We start from the raw sequence: 21,589 nt of genomic DNA, 5'->3' as shown, positions 1-21,589 counted from the left end.
TTCTATATGTTGCATGTTAGATTCACTTTAAAATTTCAAATAAAAATACTAATATAACAATATCCATAACTTAGTTTGAGAGTAAAAACAACTTAATTAATCATATAAATTTTTTTTGTAAATTTTTTTTACTTACAAAACATCATTTAATATCGATATTTTATCAATATATTCGAAAATTGAAATCTCGATATCCATATCATCGATATTGAAATTTAGGAAGAAAAAAAGACAAACATAAATTTCAAAAACTAGAAAACTAAAAACAAAATCATTACTAAATATGATCTATATATATAGTTACAAAATAAAAAATATAGAGAAAGACTAATTCATTATAAACCAAAGTTTTGAAATTGAATCGTTTCTTTTCATGAAACTAACAACAACAATCAGCAAAAGTATCTTTTAGCCTCAAAATAATAAGAATAATTTTAATGGATAGCATTCTTATGACTGATAATTAAGTCTATAATAACATTTTAAAAAAATTACAGAGTATAATTTATATATGATAAACTCTTATAGAAATACACTTTATGACATATTTATGCAAATTTATTTAAATTGTACTATATCTACATGTACTTTTGGGGTGATTATTATATTTGCAATTGCCCTAGTTATTAAAAAAGGAAGGGAAATTTTTTATAAAAAAAATCCAAGAATAGGATGTGAAATGATAGTGGGGAAACAAGATGGAGAGGCAGAGCATGAATATAGAGAAACAGTGGGGAAGATGTTGAACCAGAAAAACAACAATTACGGAGAAGAAGATGAGAAAAGGTTGGGTTGGAACTATGAACTCCATGAAAAACAGACAGGCACATCCATTTTCCCCTCTTTTGTAGGAGACGATCCACGTTGAAGCAGAAAAACAACAATTACTGTTTCTCTGTTTCTTCCATGGCATTACATCCATTTTCTTCTCTTCTTCTTTCTTCTTCTTCCTCTTCCAGGAGTACCTAATTTACTACCTTTCGCCACCGTGGAGGACCGGTGAGGGTTTCTCCGGCACTATTCGACGACTATTCCTTTGCCGGAAACTCTTCCAATGTCTTCTCCTTCCCCTTCTTCTGATTCCGGTTCCAGTTCCTCTTCTCCTCCTCCTTCTCCTCCACCTCCTTCCACTGCTCCCCCGCCAGATTCTTCTCCGCCTCCCCCGGATTCTTCCTCTTCCTCCTCCCCTCCTCCTCCGCCGGATTCTTCTCCTCCTCCTCCATCTGATGATACTTCTCCACCTCCGCCCGATGCATCGCCGCCGCCGCCGCCTCCGTCTAACGACTCCACGCCGCCTACTGATGATTCCTCTTCTTCGACGCCACCGCCAAAGGATTCCAACTCTTCTTCTTCTCCACCGTCTCCTCCGCCGCCTCCGCCACCACCACCGCCTCCGCCTCCTCCGCCGCATGGGTCATCGAGGCATTCTCCTCCGTCTCCGAAATCGATCACGCCTAACTCACGATCCTCAGATTCGTCGTCCGGCGGCTCTGCCCCAGAGGCGGTGCCGATCATTGTAGGAGTGGCGGTGGCGGCAGGATTTTTGCTATTCGCTATGGCGTTGATATTCTTTGCTTGCAGTCGAAAGAAAAAGAAGCGAACTAGTGGTTCCATGTACTACGATGAACAGCCCGATCCGAAAGGTAAATCATATACGCAAAAAATATTTAATTGCTTATTTTTAAATTTTAAATTTACAATATATATATATTTTAATACTTCCTATCCGCTATCCTGAAATATTGTGACACTTGCACATCAACTTTCAATTTTAAAAATTGAACCTTCAAACCTTCAAACTCATTAAAATTATATCAAATTAGACTTTTAAATTTATATATATATATATATATTAATACTCCCTATCTACTATCCTGAAATATAGTGACATTTGCACATTTCAACTTTCAATTTTAAAAATTGAACCTTCAAACCTTCAAATTTATTAAAATTATATCAAATTAGACTTTTAAACTTAGATGATTATGAAAATTTCCCTACTTTTAAAATGTTTTCCAAACTGTTTGAAATAAATAAATAAAATGTTTTTTTCAAAAAAAAAAAAAAAAAAAAAAGAAAAAGAAGAGAGAACCATAAATTTTACTTTCCACCTTTAAATTTTTTCTAATACGGTTTTAGACTATATTTGTTAGTAATGTATTAATTAAAAAATAAAAATCTAGATTTACCAAAGATTTTTATTAATTGACAAATAAAGCCATGGGTTTAAACTCCAAGACCCAACTAAAAGTCAATAAAAAATCATTTTAAATAAAATAACTCAATAGAAATATATATATATATATTTAATTTAGTTTAGAGAGTCATTACACATTGTTATATGACAAATTTTAATTTAAAAGATATTATACGTTATAATATGAAAATTTTTGTTTGAACAATTAGATAAGTTGTAAATTGACAGTTAAATTAATTAAAGTCATGTTGATAACGATTTAATTTTTTAAAACTAAACCTGTAAATATTACTTTTATTTATAAATTTCCATGTTTTTATCTACTTTTATACTAATATTTAAACTAGTTAAATTTTGAGTTTTGAAAACTTTAAAAATAGTTTTCAAAAAATAAACCAAAGAGTTTGAGGTCTCCACAGATTAAAAAAAAAATATCAATTTTATGTTTTATTAATTCCTCCCTAACTTCAAAATTTTACTGCCTAAAAAAATATAAAAACAAGAAACCTAGCCAAACAAAATCTAAATAAAAAAACTAATGGAACAATAATGACTGCTTCCAAATCATAAAAAAAAATGTTACATGACATTATTTTATTAAACTATATTTGAGATGCATTAAAATATTATTTTAAAAAAGTATCCAATTTTTTGTCAGACTAGTTTGTTTGAATTTGAATGGATTGAAAATGAGAGGTGATGTAAAATTGCAGGTGGGGATCCATATTACAATGGAAGGAATCACAATTGGAATAACCCGAGCGAACATTTTGTGAACATGGCGCCAATCGGCGGCGGGGGCCAAGGAGGAGGGTGGCCATCGCCGCCGCCTCCTCCTCCACCGGGATTAGTGAGCAGTGACATGAGCTCAAATTTCTCGGGACCACATGGGCCACCGTTGCCACCACCACACCCATCGGTGGCACTGGGATTCAATAAGAGCACTTTCACTTACGACGAGCTGATGGCTGCGACCGGGGGATTCTCTCCGGCGAATCTGTTGGGGCAAGGGGGATTTGGGTACGTTCACAAAGGATTGCTGCCCAACGGCAAGGAAATTGCAGTGAAAAGCCTGAAAACGGGAAGCGGGCAAGGAGATCGAGAATTCGCGGCGGAGGTGGAGATCATCAGCCGCGTCCACCATCGCCATTTGGTGTCCCTTGTCGGATATTGCATCGCCGGTGACCGAAAGATGTTGGTTTACGAATTTGTCCCTAATAACAACCTCGAATTCCACCTTCATGGTATGTTTCCCATCCATTCATAAAAATCAGTAATTTTATCATATTTAGTATTTTTTAATATAAATGGGAGTGAGAGATTCGAACCAATCTTCTCGTTACTAACTAGTATCAGGATCATTTCACCACACAAAAAATAATTTAGATTTCAATTTCTCAATCCTTTTCATTGAAGTAATAGAAAAAAAAAACTCAAACATTTTTTTTAAAATTAATAGAATAATGTCGAGAAGGGGATTGAAGTTTCTTGCTCAAGAAAATTAATAGGTGTCTTTATCTAAAAAAAATAACAAAAAATAGTTTACCATTGGTGAGGTAGAAATTTTTTTTGTTAGCAATATATATTTTATGTGAGTTGAGTTATCTTCATGTTAGCAAGTAATATCTTTAATTATAGCTAATATTTTTTTAGTATTTTTTTTTCTTAAGGTACAATCATAAGTAAAGATTTGGATCTATAATTTTTAGTTTTTTTTTTAATTGTTTAATTCTAAATGAATTTGTGTCATTTTATTCACTTATATTTTAACGAGTTATATTCATATTTGATCTTCTAACCTCTTCGTAAGACATATACTTTAATCAGACGAAAATATTTACTAAATTATGCCATTTATAGTCTATTTGATTTTATGAATTTTAAAATTTAAGATTCAAAATTGGCTACATATGAGTGGATAAAAGTAACATTTCCCCCAGAACTAAATATTCAATCGATATTTCTTAAATATTATCCCACAATTATTTGATAATTTTATAATATATTAAACAAAATAGTATGTCCATACATTTCCATAAATGAACAGAAATCTTCTATAATATATAATATGATTTGAAATATGTATATAATTACAGGCAAGGGGCGGCCACCAATGGACTGGTCACCACGTGTGAAGATCGCATTGGGCTCAGCCAAGGGCCTGGCTTATCTCCACGAAGATTGTAAGCATTATTTTGATATAACTAATATATTTTTAATATTCTAATTATTATTATTATTCTACAAAATATCATAGTTATTTTCAAATATAGAAAAATGAATCAATATATTTATAAATATGATAAAATTTTATTATTTATTTGTGATAGATTGCTAGTATCCATCTGTATCATGATAGACATATATAATAATCTATTACGATATATCACAGATAAATTGTGATATTTTACTATTATTTGTAAATATTTTTAACCATTTTTTATTTAAAATAATTTTTCAAATAACAAAATTATAAATATATAATTTGAATCAAATGCTTGTATATTGCTTGCAGGTCATCCTCGCATCATCCACAGAGATATCAAGACTGCCAATATTCTTATAGACATTAGTTTCGAAGCTAAGGTATTAATAAATAAATAAATAAATAAATAAATATATATATATATATATATATATATATGATCCTTAAGTTTTAGGTTTAGTTTCTATTTTATCTATAAATTTTAAAATATTACATATTTAGTTCTTAAGCTTGGAGTTTGATTTCAATTTAGTTATTAAGTTTCAAAATACTACAATTTTACCCTTTGAAATTTGAATTTTGTTTCAATTTGTCCCTGAATTTCAAGATTTATACTTTTAGCCTCAATTTTTCACTAAATACTCACTTACCGTCTTTATTGTTAATGTCTATTAAATAATTTGAAATAATTATAATTGAATAAGTTTCACTATTGTTAGTCATTATTAAAATTAAATTTAAAATTTCATTTCATAATTATTTGACTAATTAATAGACATTAACGTCAATAAATAAAAGTAAGTGTTTAATGAAAAATCGAGGTTAAAAGTATAAATATTGAAATTTAGGGACTAAATTGAAATAAAACTCAAGTCTCAAAAGTAAAATTTTAACCTTTTGAAATATGAGGACCAAATAGAAACTAGATCCAAAATCTAAAAACAAAAACAAGTATTTAAAAAAAAAAAAATAGTTCGGTATTGATAAATAATAACGTTATTTTTTTTTCCTAAAAAGGTGGCTGATTTCGGATTGGCAAAGCTCAACCAAGACAATTACACTCATGTATCCACTCGCGTTATGGGCACATTTGGGTATGTTATATTATCAATCTTTAAGATGATAATTAGTGTTTTTATTCATTACTAGTTGTTGAAAAATACTTCTCAAGATTAAGTAGAAAAATACTTCTCAAGATTAAGTAGAAAAATAATTAAGAAATCAAAAGAATACAACGAAACAAGAAACACAAGAATTTATAGGAAAAACTCCAAAACCAGAGGAAAATCTACCAAGTGAAAAATGGTTACAATCGCACGTAATTCTCTTCCCGATTTCAATTTCATAATCATTTCCTTTTTAAACTAAGATTAGCACACTTAAATTAAAGTATAACAATTTGAAACCAAAGCTATACACTTCTTTTATAGTATTTAAAATTCATTATTATCTATTCGATATGAGACAACTGTACTTCTAATATTTTACCATAACGACATGTAGATATTTGGCTCCGGAATATGCATCAAGTGGGAAGCTAACAGAGAAATCAGATGTATTCTCATTTGGAGTAATGCTTTTGGAACTGATAACCGGAAGAAAACCGGTGGACACGGCCGGAGAAATGGAAGACAGCTTAGTGGACTGGGTTTGGAATTTTAATTAATTACAAGTTATTTATTTATTTATTAATTAATTTCTCCAAAATTTTAAATTAATAAAAAAAAAAATTGTTCGAATCGTTAATGCAGTCAAGGCCTCTTTGTACAAAAGCAATGAATGATGGAAACTATGATGAGTTGGCTGATCCACGGTTGGAGAAGAACTATGATGCCCAAGAAATGGCTTGCATGGTGGCTTGCGCCGCGGCTTGCATTCGCCATTCGGCTCGCCGCCGTCCCAAAATGAGCCAGGTTTGTAGTATATTTAGATAGGTCGAATGAAACAAGTAGAATTAAAACCTAGTTTAATCTAACTGTGTAAAATAAAATAGATAAGATATATAGAGTGAAGTAAGTGATAATTGATGGCAGGTGGTACGAGCACTAGAAGGTGATGTGTCGCTGGATGATTTGAACGACGGAGTAAAGCCAGGGCAGAGCTCATACTTCGGGTCTGGCACATCCTCAGAGTACGACGCAAGCTCCTATAGCGCCGACATGAAGAGGTTCCGGAAGGTGGCGTTGGACAGTCGTGAGTACACAAGCAGCGATTACGGCGGCACTAGCGAATACGGCCTAAACCCTTCCTCAACGAGCAGCGAAATCAGTCGGAAGCCTAGCCACTTATCCTCCCCCATCGCACCACCTTCTAATCTCTAAGTACATGTTTCGAAGTAAATTTAAAGTTGTTAAAATTACTTTCATCGCTTTAAAACACGTCTTTAATCACTCCAAATTAATTTGACGTACACAAGTGATTTTAACTTTTTTAAAACCACTCGTAAAACATTGTTTCGATTCTTCCTTCTTCTCATAGGGCACCTCTAATTAAAATTACTAATAGGCCTTCAAATTTCCTTCAAATGACTCGTTTTCTTCTTCTTTTGATTTGAATGTTCTGCTTGATTTTGAATTTGTGATTATCATCGTCGTCATGAGTAGAAAGCTTGGACTGGCCGATCGATGAATTCTCTTTTTTTTTTTTTTTTTTGTTTACTTTTAGGTTATGGATCTCACTCAGTTTCTTTTCTTTGATCAGAGTTTGTAACACAAATATGTGTACGTATATATAATTCATTTTCTTGAATGAATTATTGTGGCGGATAATCTTTCTTTTCTTGGCTTTGGCATTCTTTCATCTTGCTTCTCGTTTGTGTGATTTCATTAATATATTACTATATTTATTATTTCTACTATCTTTTTTTTTTCTCAATTCAATAATTATGCTGAAGAAATATGTGAAAACTTCTTATCTCATGGTTGAGGATTCGTGTTTTATGTTTGAGGTATGTAACTCAATTTAGCAATTAAATTATGAATTTGATGTAATTTGTGTATGTAGTTTTAGTTTGATCTTTATTATTTGAACTAGTTTTAAAAGTTTGAACTCGTATCTTTTGGTTCAATCATATCTCACAAATGGTTGATTTCGTAATATGATCATTATCATACGGTAGGACCTGTGTTTTGCATGGTAGGCAAAAAACATAGGTTTTTTAGTAGAAAAAATGTAATTTAAAGATGATTTATAAAGTTTTGTCCAGCCATAATGAATAAATTGAATGTATAGAACTAGTTGTAAAAAATTTGTCAAATTAAATGAGGTTGGCTCAATGGTATTAGCATGCAACGATAAAGAATTAAAGCAAAATAGATGTATTAAAAAAAACAAAACAGTGACAAACAAAAACAAAAAAATTGACTGTGAAATGTAAGTCCAATAAAAAATTTTCCTATTAATTTACTTTTCAGTTTGTCCATTTTTTCTCTTGTTCAAGATGAGAAATTGAATATTAATTGCATGCAGGTCTTCAGAATGTTACACTATTACATTTCACTATAATGGAAGGAAAGTTTAGACATAGTGTTTCATACTTTGGTAGAAATGTTTATGTGATGAAGGATATAAAACATGTTGGGCTGACGATGGTAAACTAGGGGTGAGCAACTAACTGATGTCAAAATGTACATATTTTTACCATTTATTTTAATATTTTTTTTTATATCAAAAGATACTTTTTGTGATATTTTGATTCGAGATGTCCTAAATTAGATAACATGAGTAATCGTCCTTTGAATTGTCTAAAGTGTGTTTTTAGTGATTTGGGATGATTATATGAGTTTTTAGATTGATTTTTTTACTATTTTGCAGATTTTGACTTCATTGCGACCACATCACTAGATTTATTGCAACCACATCAGAAAGCCCTAATTTTTTAAATTTGTGCCCAATCATTATAGTTGTTATTTTTCGGTCAAAACTGTTATTTAATGCCTAAAATGATGGGTAAACGTCGAGAGCATGATTTTAGGTCATTTCTCAACCACCTTGGCTTATATAAAGCACAAGAAGCCTCTCAATTCAAGCATCAACTCTCCACTCCATCCACGACTCTATCATATTTTACTCTCATTTTTCTATTGGGGATCACTCTAGGTCATTCTCATCTGAAAAAGGAGAATCATCCTCGGTAAAGACTAGGAAAGTGGGGATTTTCCTCCAGGCATATTAGAGTTGTATTTCCAATATTATTTAATTTATTTTCTTACAATTTCCTCTTTTCTTTATTTATCCGTTAAATACCATCTTGTAGCTATGATTTCTGATTTAATGAAGTTCATTCTTTTATCATTAGTCATGAGTTAAATTCTTTAAAGGATTAAGTTATATGGATACCTTAGGGTTTTATGGCTTGAGCAATACTTATGTTTCATGCCTATTTTTCTTTTGCATTCTTTCTTTATTGAGTTTGTGGAAAAATATTGTTAAGTTAAATGGATCACTTAATTTAGCAATCTAATGGAGTCCTAATACTAAGAAGGTTAGGATATAAACTGATGTCACAAACGGATATGAGAATAAGAGCCTACAAATAGGACTGTCAGGTCGCCTTAGAAATAAGGGGCACCATAGGGTGTAAAGAAGTTGCATGTGATTAATCAAAGATCTAGCTAACCATAGAAATATAAACATTAGCTACTTAGAACTTCTAAACGAACTTGACACAAGATCAAATAGGAGTTTCGTGCTCATGACTACGTCATTGTCTTGGTATGTTGCGGTCGCATTACCTAAGGCACACTACCCTTTTGGTTGAAGCATAACTACAACCTTGTTCAACACTCTTATTTACTTGTTTTATCAACATTCAACTTTAAAATCACTTATTTATTGATTACCCTTTAGTTTGCTTCGGAAAGCTTTCTTAGAAAAATTGAATTGTATAAATAGTCTCGTGGGATTCGACTCTTGAAATATTTCAAAATTTATTACTTCATCAACAATATATGCTTGTATTTAGACCATATTTATTCTCATTTTTATCACTCATACATTTGATCTGCAACTCAGTGGTTGGTTTTCTACACTGTACGGTCAGCGGTTGGTTTTTCAGTATAAAAAGTCGACCGTTGGCTGGTCGGAGAGCTAAAAATTAGAGCTCAACTGACCGATCCGATCAAAATTATGCTTATTTAAAAGGGAAAAAATATGTAGGACAATGTGTTGCCATGTCGAATGTGCCCCCTGCCCAACGTGATGGCTGGTTGGTGATGGGGATATATGGAAACCATGGCTGGTTTTTAAAACCACCTTGCTTTTCACTTTATAGATAATATCTACATAACCTATTTGAAAAAATATATATTTTTATTATATTTTAGTTTTAAAAAAAAGTTTCATTATTTCTTCGGGTTTTTTTAATGGAGGACCTCTTTTTAGAAGTCCAAACAAAAAGTAGTCCACAATTGAGATATGAAGAGAAAATGGTCTTATGTTCCATTAGCACATTATGAATTTATCCATTTGATCTTAAGAACTACCTGCAGTGATTTAGAAATTCACTCAATACTTGATGTTTGATGCTCTCCACTCTATGCTCTATGCTCTATGTTATATGTTTAATGCTTTATGCTCTACGTTCTATATTTGATTTAGAAATTCATTTGATCCTCAATGCTAAAAAAGACATAAAAAAAAGAACAAAAAGAAGAAAGAAGAAATGAAAAAAAAAATGCAGAAGAAAGAAACAAAATTCTCTCTTTTTTTTTTTTTTTTTTTTTTTTTTTTCCCCCATTTTTTCCACTCTTTTCTTCTTCTCTCTCTCTTTTTTTTTAAATATTTTTTACTGTAATTTTGTATTTTGAGTCTCTTCTAAGTCTCCTCGTTCCAAATAAGTAAAATCGATGAAATCGGTTGCCCAATCGAGCAGGTGGTTGATCGAATTTACCACTTTTGTCAAAGTCGACCAACACTGACTGGCTTATACCTACATGTCAGTGGTTGGTGTCAGTTTGAGCCCAAAATCGACGTCAACTGAATGATGATCACCCCTAGTTAAAACTCTTTGTCCTTACAACATCCTTAGGTGTGGGAAGTACAACATGGCTTGGGTATGTTTAGCTAGAGAAAACTATTTAAAATGTGATTAGAGATTGACTAATATTATAGAAAGGTTGTAGTTAAATTAGAAATAAAATAAGTTAGACATGGTTTTTCCGTTTGTTTATGAGTGATACAAGATAATTTTCAGTGAAAGTTATACATTCATATCTATTGGAACAGCTACCCACCGATGGACAAGATTTGACAATAGCAAACAGTCACAAACAGTGGTCGTCAAGAAAATGGAACCTGCAAAACAGAAACTTGTTATAGGCTGAGTCACGGATCTTGCTCTCTTTAAGACGTTCCACGACTTTGCCCAAGTGTGCAAACAATTCTACGAAATTGTCACGTTGTTCCAGGATAAAACAACACAGAATTTATAAAACTGATTCGGACAAAAATGCACTGTACTCGATCGAAAAAACTCATACTTGTCAGAACTGAAATGCTTGAAAAACGAAAAAGAAAAAGAGTTCGAGAGAGAAAAGACTGTGAAAGATGAAAATGAGATGATCAAATTGCTAAAAGTTTGCACCTTTTATAGGCCTCGAGAGCCAACTGTCTCGCGCAACTAATGGGGAGAGAAGCGCTCGCAACTTTGGAATGTGCGCATGGACCTCACATAAAATGTGGGAAGTTGCGCGAACCACGAAACCAGTGGAAAACTTTTTATTTTATTTAATTAAACAATAAATAATTTTTTAATAAAAAATAATCATACACACACGCTGCACCCGATTGAACGGCGACGCACGCGTGTGGGATGTCCACCAAACCCATATTTGCCTATCTTTTCACTCCCTCTAAAACATAGATACACGTTGGGGCCTAAAACCACAACTAAGGTGGGAGTATAAAAGTGAGGTCTCATTCCCCAATCTTAACAATGTGAGATTCTCAAAATATTTTTTTTTCTTTTAAAGCTTAAATTTTCACTAACAATCCCCCACTTGAAAATAAGAAAAGCATAGCAATATTCGTCTATACAATACTGTGCATAAGCAAAGGTGTCTTACGACTTGAACCTTTATGTAGTATAGATGATTCAGAATATACTAGAGCAACTCATGATTTTGAACTCTATCTCTAACATCTCACAGACAACATGGGGTGTAGTTTGAAAGCCCGTGCTTTAAGGCCTAACACGTGTATCCCGATTTAGTGAACGCTCTAGAGAGTTTGCCTAAAACTCCATAAGAAGCAGCCCTCACTTCCACATTCACGTATGTGAGTCTATCAAGAGTACTCCTATAGCTATGTACCCCACTTAACATCAAGTATAGATCTCATTAAGACCTAAGTTCAACCTTTCTTACACTTCAGGATATCATGCTCAGATTCTAGGTCATAGGAAGGGAACTCTGTGTTCATTTTAGCATGATTCATAATATATCACTTGTGATCAATTATTACCCATTGAACCTGTTTCTTGGGATTTCCAGTCTATAGGTTGGGGTTTCTTCATAAGTGATTCATCTCTCTATAGGCATGAATCCCATCCTTTTTGAGGTTTTGAAAACATTCTCTCTAGTCAGTTCTTTCGTCAAAGGATCTGCCAAGTTTTAATCAATTCGTATATGATCCACTCTAACTGCACCAGTAGTGAGGAACTCTCTAATGGTATTGTGCTTATGACATATTTATCGTCTCTTTCCATTGTAGTAACGGTTCTGAACTTTTGCGATTGCTGTAGTACTATTGCAATGGATCAGTGTGGCTGTTACCGACTTTTTCCATAGGGGAATCTCACGTAGTAGATTTCTAAGCCAGACTGCTTCTTCCCTAGTTGTTACTAGTGCTATCATTTCTAACTCCATCATAGATTGAGCTAAGATAGTTTATTTCTTGGACTTTCAAAAGATAGTTCTGCCTGCTATTTTGAAAATATAGCCACTTGTAGCCTTTGAATCATCCGAGTGGGAGTTCCAGTCAGCAACGTTGAACCCTTCCAAGATAGCAAGAAACATCTGATAATGTAATCCTAGGTTTTAAGTTTTCTTCAAGTACCTCATAACTCTTTTTATAGAATTCCAATACTCTACACTAGGTCTTCTTATAAACCTACAAAGTAATCCTACAGCATAAGATGTATCAGGCCTGGTGCAGTCAACAGCGTATCGAAGATTGCCTATGATGCTCACATACTCAATTTGATTAACACTGTCACCAATGTTCTTGAACAACTTAATACTAGGATCATAAAGAGTACATGTTGGTTTACATTCAAAGTAATTATGTTTCTTTAGAATATTTTCTACATAGTGAGATTGATCTAAAGAAATTTCCTTTTTAGGCCTAGTCACTTTTATGCCTAAGATTACACTCGCTTCTCCTAAGTCTTTCATATCCACTCAACATATATTTTGCATCATTTATGATGTGTAAGTTCGACCCAAATATTAACAAGTCATCTACATACAGACACATGATAGTGCAAAAATTATTTTCAAACTTGTAATAGATGCATTTGTCACTTTCATTAACCTTGAAATCTTTAAATAAGATTAGGTTATCAAATTTTCATGTCATTGCTTAGGAGCTTGTTTCAGACCATAAAGAGATTTATCTAACTTGAAAAACCTTGTTCTCTTGAACATGGACTATAAAGCCCTCAGGTTGTTCCATATAAATCTTTTCTTTAAGTTCACCGTTTAGGATGGCGGTCTTTACATCCATCTGATGTACTACGAGGTTATAAAGAGCAACGAGAGAAAACAAAACATAAATTGAGGTAATTCTAGTGAATAGGGAGAAAGTGTCAAAGAAGTCAATGTTTTCTCTTTGTCTAAAGCCCTTTACTACTAACCTAACTTTAAACTTGTCAACCGTTCTATCAGGTCCAAGCTTTCTTCCTTAGGATCCATTTGTAACCTAGTGCTTTGCATCCTGGAGGCAGGTTACTAAGTGTCAAGTCTTGTTTGACTCAAGAGGGTCCATCTCATCATTTATAGCTTTTTGCCATAAGTTGGCATCTATAAAAGATAGGGCTGCTTTTAGATCTTTAGGATCTTCTTTTACATTATAGGTCTGGCAGTCATCCCAAAATCCTTGATGGTTCTAGTTCTTTTATTTTTTCTAAGTTCTGGGTCGACTTCCTCTATAAAGGTAGGATTTCTAAATAGGATTAAACTACTAAATCCCAAGCCCCTACTATTTCTCGATTTAGAGGGAAATCTATTCTCAAAGAAGTCAACATCATTTGACTCAATGATCACTTGGTTTACTAGGTCATAGAACCTATAGGCTTTACTATTTATGGCATAACCTATAAAGGCACACTCGTAGGCTTTACTAGCAAGCTTCCTCCTTTTAGGGTCTAACATTCTTACAAAGGCTAGATAACCCATGTTCTAAATGAAGGATCTCATACCGAAAGTTCCATGAGCGGGTTTAGATCGCTTCGATTTCACAGTGATCGAAACACAAACGACATACATTCCATTCATACAGTTATGCATATAAAACTCATTATCGACATGCTCAGAGTACAAAATATAACAAGGGAAAAAGGTTCATACCAAATGAAGACTGTCTTTGTATGAGTGAACCCAACGCAGCGGAAAACCTCCCACCGATCTACTAGCACCTAGCGAGTCTGTCAACTGCAACAGTATGATTATAGCGTACACGAACAATGTCGCGGGGATAACACCACAACAAAAGAAACCCGGGTATCCTCGGCGTCAAAAACCCAAAGAGTGGGCTCTGGTGAGTTTGGTAGAGGACGGAGGAGAAGACGTCGTGTAGACGATAAGCAAGTGAGAGATAAACTCTGCTATCATATAGCGGAAATGCTTATCATATAGTAGAGCTACACGATCGTTTAGGAAAAACTGAACTATCGTTTAGAAAAGATGTATACGATCGTTTAGAGAATGCATGAAGTAGACGACTGTTTAGACGAAAAAGCTTCTATCATATAGGGTCTCGCGATCGCTCTTTCACGGATTTTTTTGGGCACGGGCTCCGAATGCACAACTGAATTAAATAAAATGAAAACTATTTTCATTGCTTTAATCCGCCGGTTACCATAACCTTCACAACCCCACTTCCCACGTCCGAACGTGGATTAATCGGTTAATTATCAAATAATTAATCAATTAATTTAATTAATAAATACAATCATATTATATTTATATCCTATAGTTTGATATCATATATTCACTACAGTATTTTCTCCTCTACTTGAAATAATTCATATTTATATCTAATTTCCTCCAAAATAATGTATCTCATACATTTAGCCAATTATATCATATATAACTAACCAGTCCAATTATATCATATATAATTGAACTTCCTCTTATCAATTTGAACATTTCAAATTAACCCAAACACTAGTTCTCGACTTTATCCAAGCTACCCGGGTGACCTAATGGACCTATGGCTCGAAGCTTCAACGGTACGTGAATAGCTGACAACACTCTTTAACCACAAGGTCCACCATCCGTTAACTATCAGTGATTCCACTAAAGACCAACAGCTGAACTCTTCTTACCACATATATATTTCTATGTCCATCGGATATAACCAATCATGAGTACGATGACTCTTCACAGATGCTCGTAAGTACAACTGGGCCAATTTACCATTTTACCCCTGTAGTTACATCTCACTCCTTAAGTACCATTGATTCCTTTAATGAACAATACAACATAGTCCAACTATGTGTAAACACCTCTCGGACCAAGAGAAGGTATGTGGTGCCACATCGTTCAAGTCCCGGAATCAGCCTTTAAGGGAGCCATCTATCTACTTATCTCTGCCTCGGGGAAGGAGTGAATTCCATCTTGTGTAGCTGAGTTCCCAACTCCCAAATCAGACGAATCCCCAAAATAGTAGGTTTGAATCGGCGACTTGGCTATTCGCACCCATACAAATCAAAGGACCGCCCTCAATGGCAGAAGTTCCCAACTCACTCAAGATTGAGGTCATGTTACCTATGGTCATCCTAGTAAAGTGAAGTCTCTGTCATGAACGGTATTATATAACAAGACATTAACACTTCATGGTTAGGTCTTATACAAACTCTTTGTATAGGATGCCCCCCATCGCATATCCCCAACACGAATGATCAGGATCAGACCAACTGTGGTAAGTCACAACACTTGTGATCATTCCACAAAGCAGGCCACGTCCGTAGCATTACCAGGATAAGGTTTCCTTCTTTACCCATATACTACAGACCATTTTGGTTAACACTCAAGACATGATCCACTTATATGTCACTGCATACATGCTTGAGTCACATACAGATAACCAGGGATTTTATGTTTATTGGTTTGTGGTAAAGTAAATAAAACAAAGAACCAAGTAAAACAACAAGATATGAAGTAAATATCATGTATTAACAATCGCTGGTGTTCGTATATATTGTTTACAAACTACAGGACAGGAGACTTTAGGGCATTAACCTCAACAATCTCCCACTTATCCTAAAGCGAAGTGGGGTGTACAAAAACTTAGTACAAAACAATAAACTAGGGCATAAAAGCCTAGTACAATAAAATCTTCCACTTGCCTTAGTTCTGCCGCGGGAAATCCTGTAGAACCATGCTCCGTAGGTGACCCTCAAACATTGTAGTCATGAGAGCCTTCATAAATGGGTCAACAACATTGTGCTCCGAAGCGATCTACGTGACGATCACGTCCCCTCGATGCACTATCTCGCGGATCAGATGATACTTCTGCTCTATGTGTTTTCCGCGCCGGTGACTCCTTGGCTCCTTGGAGTTCACCACTGCCCCACTATTATTACAATAAAGGGTAATGGGCCTAGACATATCTGGAACAACTTCCAGGTATGTCAAGAACTTTCTGAACCAGACGACCGCCTTAGCAACTTCGCAAGCCGCTACGTACTCCGCCTTCATAGTGGAGTTGGCGATGCACTCCTGTTTAATGCTTCGCCACACTACAGCTCTTCCGTTAAGAGTAAAGACTGATGTGGACTTACGAGAGTTCTTATTAGTCTGAAAGTCAGAATGCGTGTATCCTGTAAGGATCAAATCCCTCGAACCATACATGAGCATGTAGTCCCTCATTCTCCGAAGATACTTGAGGATGTTCTTCACTGCGGTCCAGTGACCTTGGTTAGACTGATACCTACTGACTATGCCTACAGCATAGCAGATGTCTAGATGAGTACAGAGCATCGCGTACATCAAACTGCCAATGGCAGATGCATATGGGATTTATCTCATCTCTTCAACCTCTTGAGAAGTCTTAGGACACATTTCCTTAGACAAAGTGACTCCATGCCTGAACGGTAGTAGGCCCCTCTTGGAGCCCTGCATCGAGTACTTGAGCAATATCTTGTCAATGTACGATGCCTGAGACAGTGATAGCACTTTGTTCTTGCGATCCCGAAAGATCTGTATACCTAGAACAAACTGAGCCTCTCCCAAATCTTTCATTTGGAATTTGGTCGCTAGCCAGTTCTTAACTGTAGTCAGTAGACCTACATCATTCCCAATGAGTAGGATATCATCATCAACGTTTTGGTCAAAGCCATACAACTTGATCGCAACATCAAATTCTATGTTCCAAGATCGAGACGCCTATTTCAGTCCATAAATGGACTGATTCAGTCTGCAAACCTTTTGCTCTTGACCTTGGGCTATGAATCTCTTGGGCTGCACCATTTAAATGATCTCCTCAAGATTGTCATTCAGAAAGGCCGTCTTGACATCCATTTGCCAGATCTCATAATTATAATAAGCTGCAATATATAGAAGGATGTGGATCGACTTTAACATGGCAACAGGAAAGAAAGTCTCCTCATAGTCGACTCGCTCTACCTGGGTATAATCCTTTTCCACAAGTCGAGCCTTGAAGGTCTGTACTTTCCCATCAGCACCCCGTTTGCGCTTGTAGATCCATTTACAACCTATAGGGCGAACCCCATCAGGCGGATCTACAAGATCCCATACTGAATTGATGTACATCGAATCCATCTCGAGATCCATGGCCTTGACCCATTCATCTCGATCAACATCCTCCATTTCCTTCTTATAAGACAACAGATCCTCAACGTCACCATCTGCTACTAAAGCAGGGATTTTTGTGAAACCCAGATAGCGAACGGATGGGTTCGCAACCCTCCCATTATATCGAGCTTCCCTCAACTCTTGAGGTGGAACCGACCTACTAGATGAACTCCCATCAACAACTCTTGTTGATGTAGCAGGCTCTTCAACAACTCTTGTTGAAGTTTCAGTAGTTTCATTGGAAAGTTCACGCAACACGACTTTGCTTCGTGGACTTTGCTCCCTTATATGATCATCCTCTAGAAAAGTAGCGTTTGTTGAAACAAACACCCCATTTTTCGTTGTATCATAAAAATAACCCCCTCGTGTACCTTTGGAGTAGCCTACAAAGAGGCATAACCTTGACCTGGTTCCAACTTCTTGGGATTAGCCTCAAGCACATGTGTAGGGCAACCCCAAATGCGAAAATGACGTAAACTAGCTTTACGCCTATTCCACAACTCTAGAGGTATTCTTGCAACACTCTTGAAGGGAACACAGTTGAGTATGTACACCACAGTCTCCACTGCGAAACCCAAAAACGAGTCCGGTAAGGAAACTAACTCATCATCGAGCGAACCTGTCTAACAAGGTCCTATTTCTTCTCTCTGCTACACCATTCTGCGAAACCCCAAATAGTCCTGAAATACGAAGTCCAAAAACTCTCCAATCTGATCGAAGTATTTTAATTCGTCTATCTAATACGTTTTCAACTTCAGCCTTGAACTCTTTGAACTTTTCAAAGGATTCAAAATTCCATTGCAAAAGATAAACATACCCATACCTAGAGTAATCATCAGTAAAACTGATAAAATACACATAGCCACCTCGGGCTCGCACATTCATAGGACCACAAAGGTCAGAATGTACTAACTCAAGAGGCTCCTTGGCTCTAAAACCTTTTCCAGTAAAAGGTCGTTTAGTCATCTTACCCTCAAGGCAAGATTCGCACACAGGTAAAGAATTTTCTTCTAACTCACTTAGAAGTCCATTCTTCACCAATCTATCAATCCTCTTGAGATTGATGTACCCTAAACGTAGATGCCAAAGTTGGGCATTTTCTTTTGGAGAAATTCGTCGACGTTTTGATTGAGTTACGACAGTTCTAAACATTTCAGTATTATGGAGTGGCTAACGGCTTTAGCACATATAAATTCGATTCTAGATTTGCTGTGCAAATAAAAACACCATCTTTATGAATAAGCGCTTTACTCAAATTAAAAGAAACAGTATATTTAAATTGTAATAAGCACTTTATAGAAATAAGGTTCATTTTTAGTTCAGGAACAATATATACATCATTTAAAATTAGAAACCTATTCTGTAAAGTCAACTAGAGTCCTCCCACTGCCACAGCTGAGACGACGTATCTGGTGCCTACTCGCATCGTCATCTCACCAGCCTCTAACTGTCACCAAGATCTAATCCCTTGAATCATCATCCTCCACTAAACAACTTTCGAGCACAAGTAAATCACATTTACCTTTATCCGCCTTGGCCTTAGCCTTGGCTACTTTCTTCTCCTTCAGATACTGAGGACAGTTCCTCTTCCAATGTTCATCTTGGTTGCAATGGAAACACTTTCCCTTAGCAACTGGTGGACGCCTCCTCGAGGCGACAGGCTGTGGGTTAGCAGGTGCCTTTCCTTTTCCCTTACCACCCTTCTTCTTCTTCCCCTTTGCAAAGTTACAAGTAGAAGGTGCTTTCCCTTTGCCTTAGCAACTATTTTCATTGCCTTAACCCGCCGGTTACCATAAAATTCGCAGCCCCACTTCCCACATCCGAACGTGGAATAATTGGTTAATTATCAAATAATTAATCAATTAATTTAATTAATAAATATAATCATATTATATTTATATCCTATAGTTTGATATCATATATCCACTATAGTATTTTCTCCTCTACTTGATATAAATCATATTTATATCTAATTTCCTCCAAAATAATGTATCTCATACATTTAGCCAATCATATCATATATAACTAACCAGTCCAATTATATCATATATAATTGAACTTCCTCTTATCAATTTGAACATTTCAAATTAACCCAAACACTGGTTCTCGACTTTATCTAAGCTACTCAGGTGACCTAATGGACCTATGGCTCGAAGCTTCAACGGTACGTGAATAGCTGACAACACTCATTAGCCACAAGGTCCACCATCCGTTAACTATCAGTGATTCCACTAAAGACCAACAGCTAAACTCTTCTTACCACAGATATATTTCTATGTCCATCAGATATAACCAATCATGAGTATGATGACCCTTCACAGATGCTCGTAAGTACAACTGGGCCAATTTACCATTTTACCCCTGTAGTTACATCTCACTCCTTAAGTACCATTGATTCCTTTAATGAACAATACAACATAGTCCAACTATGTGTAAACACCTCTCGGACCAAGAGAAGGTATGTGGCGCCACATCGTTCAAGCCCCGGAATCAGCCTTTAAGGGAGCCATCTATCTACTTATCTCTGCCTCGGGGAAGAAGTGAATTCCATCTTGTGTAGCTGAGTTCCCAACTCCCAAATCAGACGAATCCCCAAAATGGTAGGTTTGAATCGACGACCTGGCCACTTGCACCCATACAAATCAAAGAACCGCCCTCAATGGCAGAAGTTTCCAACTCACTCAGGATTGAGGTCATGTTACCTATGGTCATCCTAGTGAAGTGAAGTCTCTGTCATGAACGGTGTTATATAACGAGACATTAACACTTCGTGGTCAGGTCTTATACAAACTCTTTGTATAGGATTCCCTCGCTAGCATGTCCCCAACATGAATGATTAGGATTAGACTATCTATGGGAAGTCACAACACTTGTGACCATTCCACAAAGCGGGCCGCATCCGTAACATTACCAAGATAAGGTTTCCCTCCTTTACCCATATACTACAGACCATTTTGGTTATCACTCAAGACATGATCCACTTGTATGTCACCACATACATGCTTGAGTTACATACAGATAATCAAGAATTTTATATTTATTGGTTTGTGGTAAAGCAAATAAAACAAAGAATCGAGCAAAACAACAAGATGTGAAGTAAATATCATATATTTGTAACGTTGAAGTTAAGCTATATGATGCACGCACGGTTCAAACCGATTGATATACAATAATGCCCTGACTTGACTCAATTCATACAATACTACTTCTAGATATGTGTTATTCGTGGATGTTCTAGTAGTATTCTGTGCGTTGTCACAAGTTTTCTTACGTTAGAACCAAGTATAATTTCATCGCAAGTTTCTCGGTGTGATCCGAGGTCGAACACAGGGATTGTTTGAGGTTATTGCTTTATGTTTATGATACATGCGACCAGGTTTTTCAATCTTTAAAAGTATAGTTTATGCAAGTATATAAAAATTGCGATAAAGTAAAGGAAAGCAGTAAAAATGTGATAATAAAATAAAGTGCAGTAAACCTAAGCTAAGATGGTACAAGATACAGGCTTTATGATACAATATACTGAGGTCAAGGCTAGCTGTGAAGATTCTACAAAGATCATGTAATGTGGCGGCAAGTCTTATGTATGAAACAAAACAGAAAGATAATTAATATAACCATCACAAGTTCTTAATTGCGTTGAAGTGATAAGTACGGTTCTGTTTTTCCCTTAGCGTACACCTTTCAGTGATTGGCCGTGTTCCCACATGTCTGTGGTGAAACAGAGACGAACGTAATGAACGCAAGGTTGCTTCCTTGTTTGGAAGTACTACTTGCTCTAGTTAACGTATTCTTCTAACCTTCTCTCGATAGATCAGAACGACATCTTCACTTCTGCTTTCACAGGTGAAGATGCCGTCTAGCATGCCTTAGCTAAACGCAATTTATCTCTTTAACATAGATTAAGTACTCGTTTAATTCATATTAACTACCAGGGGATTAAGAACACATCATGAAGAAAGCGATAAATGGAGGAACGAAAATATAGTGGTGATGAAAGCGATCAAGACATTCAATATATATATTTAGCGTCTGATACATGGTGTGTGAATGTAGAGATAAAGAAGATGAACTACAATGATGAAAAGAGATAGAACATATACAAATAGCACCAACGTTTCGGCACTGATTTGGGTAGAGATTTACTTG

At 35.4% G+C, this 21,589-nt stretch overlaps 1 protein-coding gene across 1 annotated transcript; it reads left to right on the top strand.

Annotated features, from left to right (window-relative positions):
* Positions 1–681: 681 nt before the first annotated feature.
* Positions 682–7,181, top strand: LOC120088629 (proline-rich receptor-like protein kinase PERK15). The gene is made up of 8 exons (XM_039046045.2): positions 682–1,643; positions 2,911–3,441; positions 4,294–4,380; positions 4,713–4,783; positions 5,421–5,497; positions 5,907–6,051; positions 6,155–6,316; positions 6,437–7,181. Exons 1-8 carry the CDS (start codon positions 1,055–1,057, stop codon positions 6,722–6,724), a joined length of 1,950 nt encoding a protein of 649 aa, XP_038901973.2. The 5' UTR covers positions 682–1,054; the 3' UTR covers positions 6,725–7,181.
* The last annotated feature ends 14,408 nt before the right edge of the window (positions 7,182–21,589 follow it).

Source organism: Benincasa hispida, chromosome 10, assembly GCF_027475165.1.
Source record: "Benincasa hispida cultivar pf3 chromosome 10, pf3_genome.v1.1, whole genome shotgun sequence".
In the NCBI taxonomy this organism is placed as follows: Eukaryota; Viridiplantae; Streptophyta; class Magnoliopsida; order Cucurbitales; family Cucurbitaceae; genus Benincasa; species Benincasa hispida.
The sequence above is the reverse complement of the archived record's forward strand: the minus strand, read 5'-3'. Positions and strand labels throughout refer to the sequence as shown.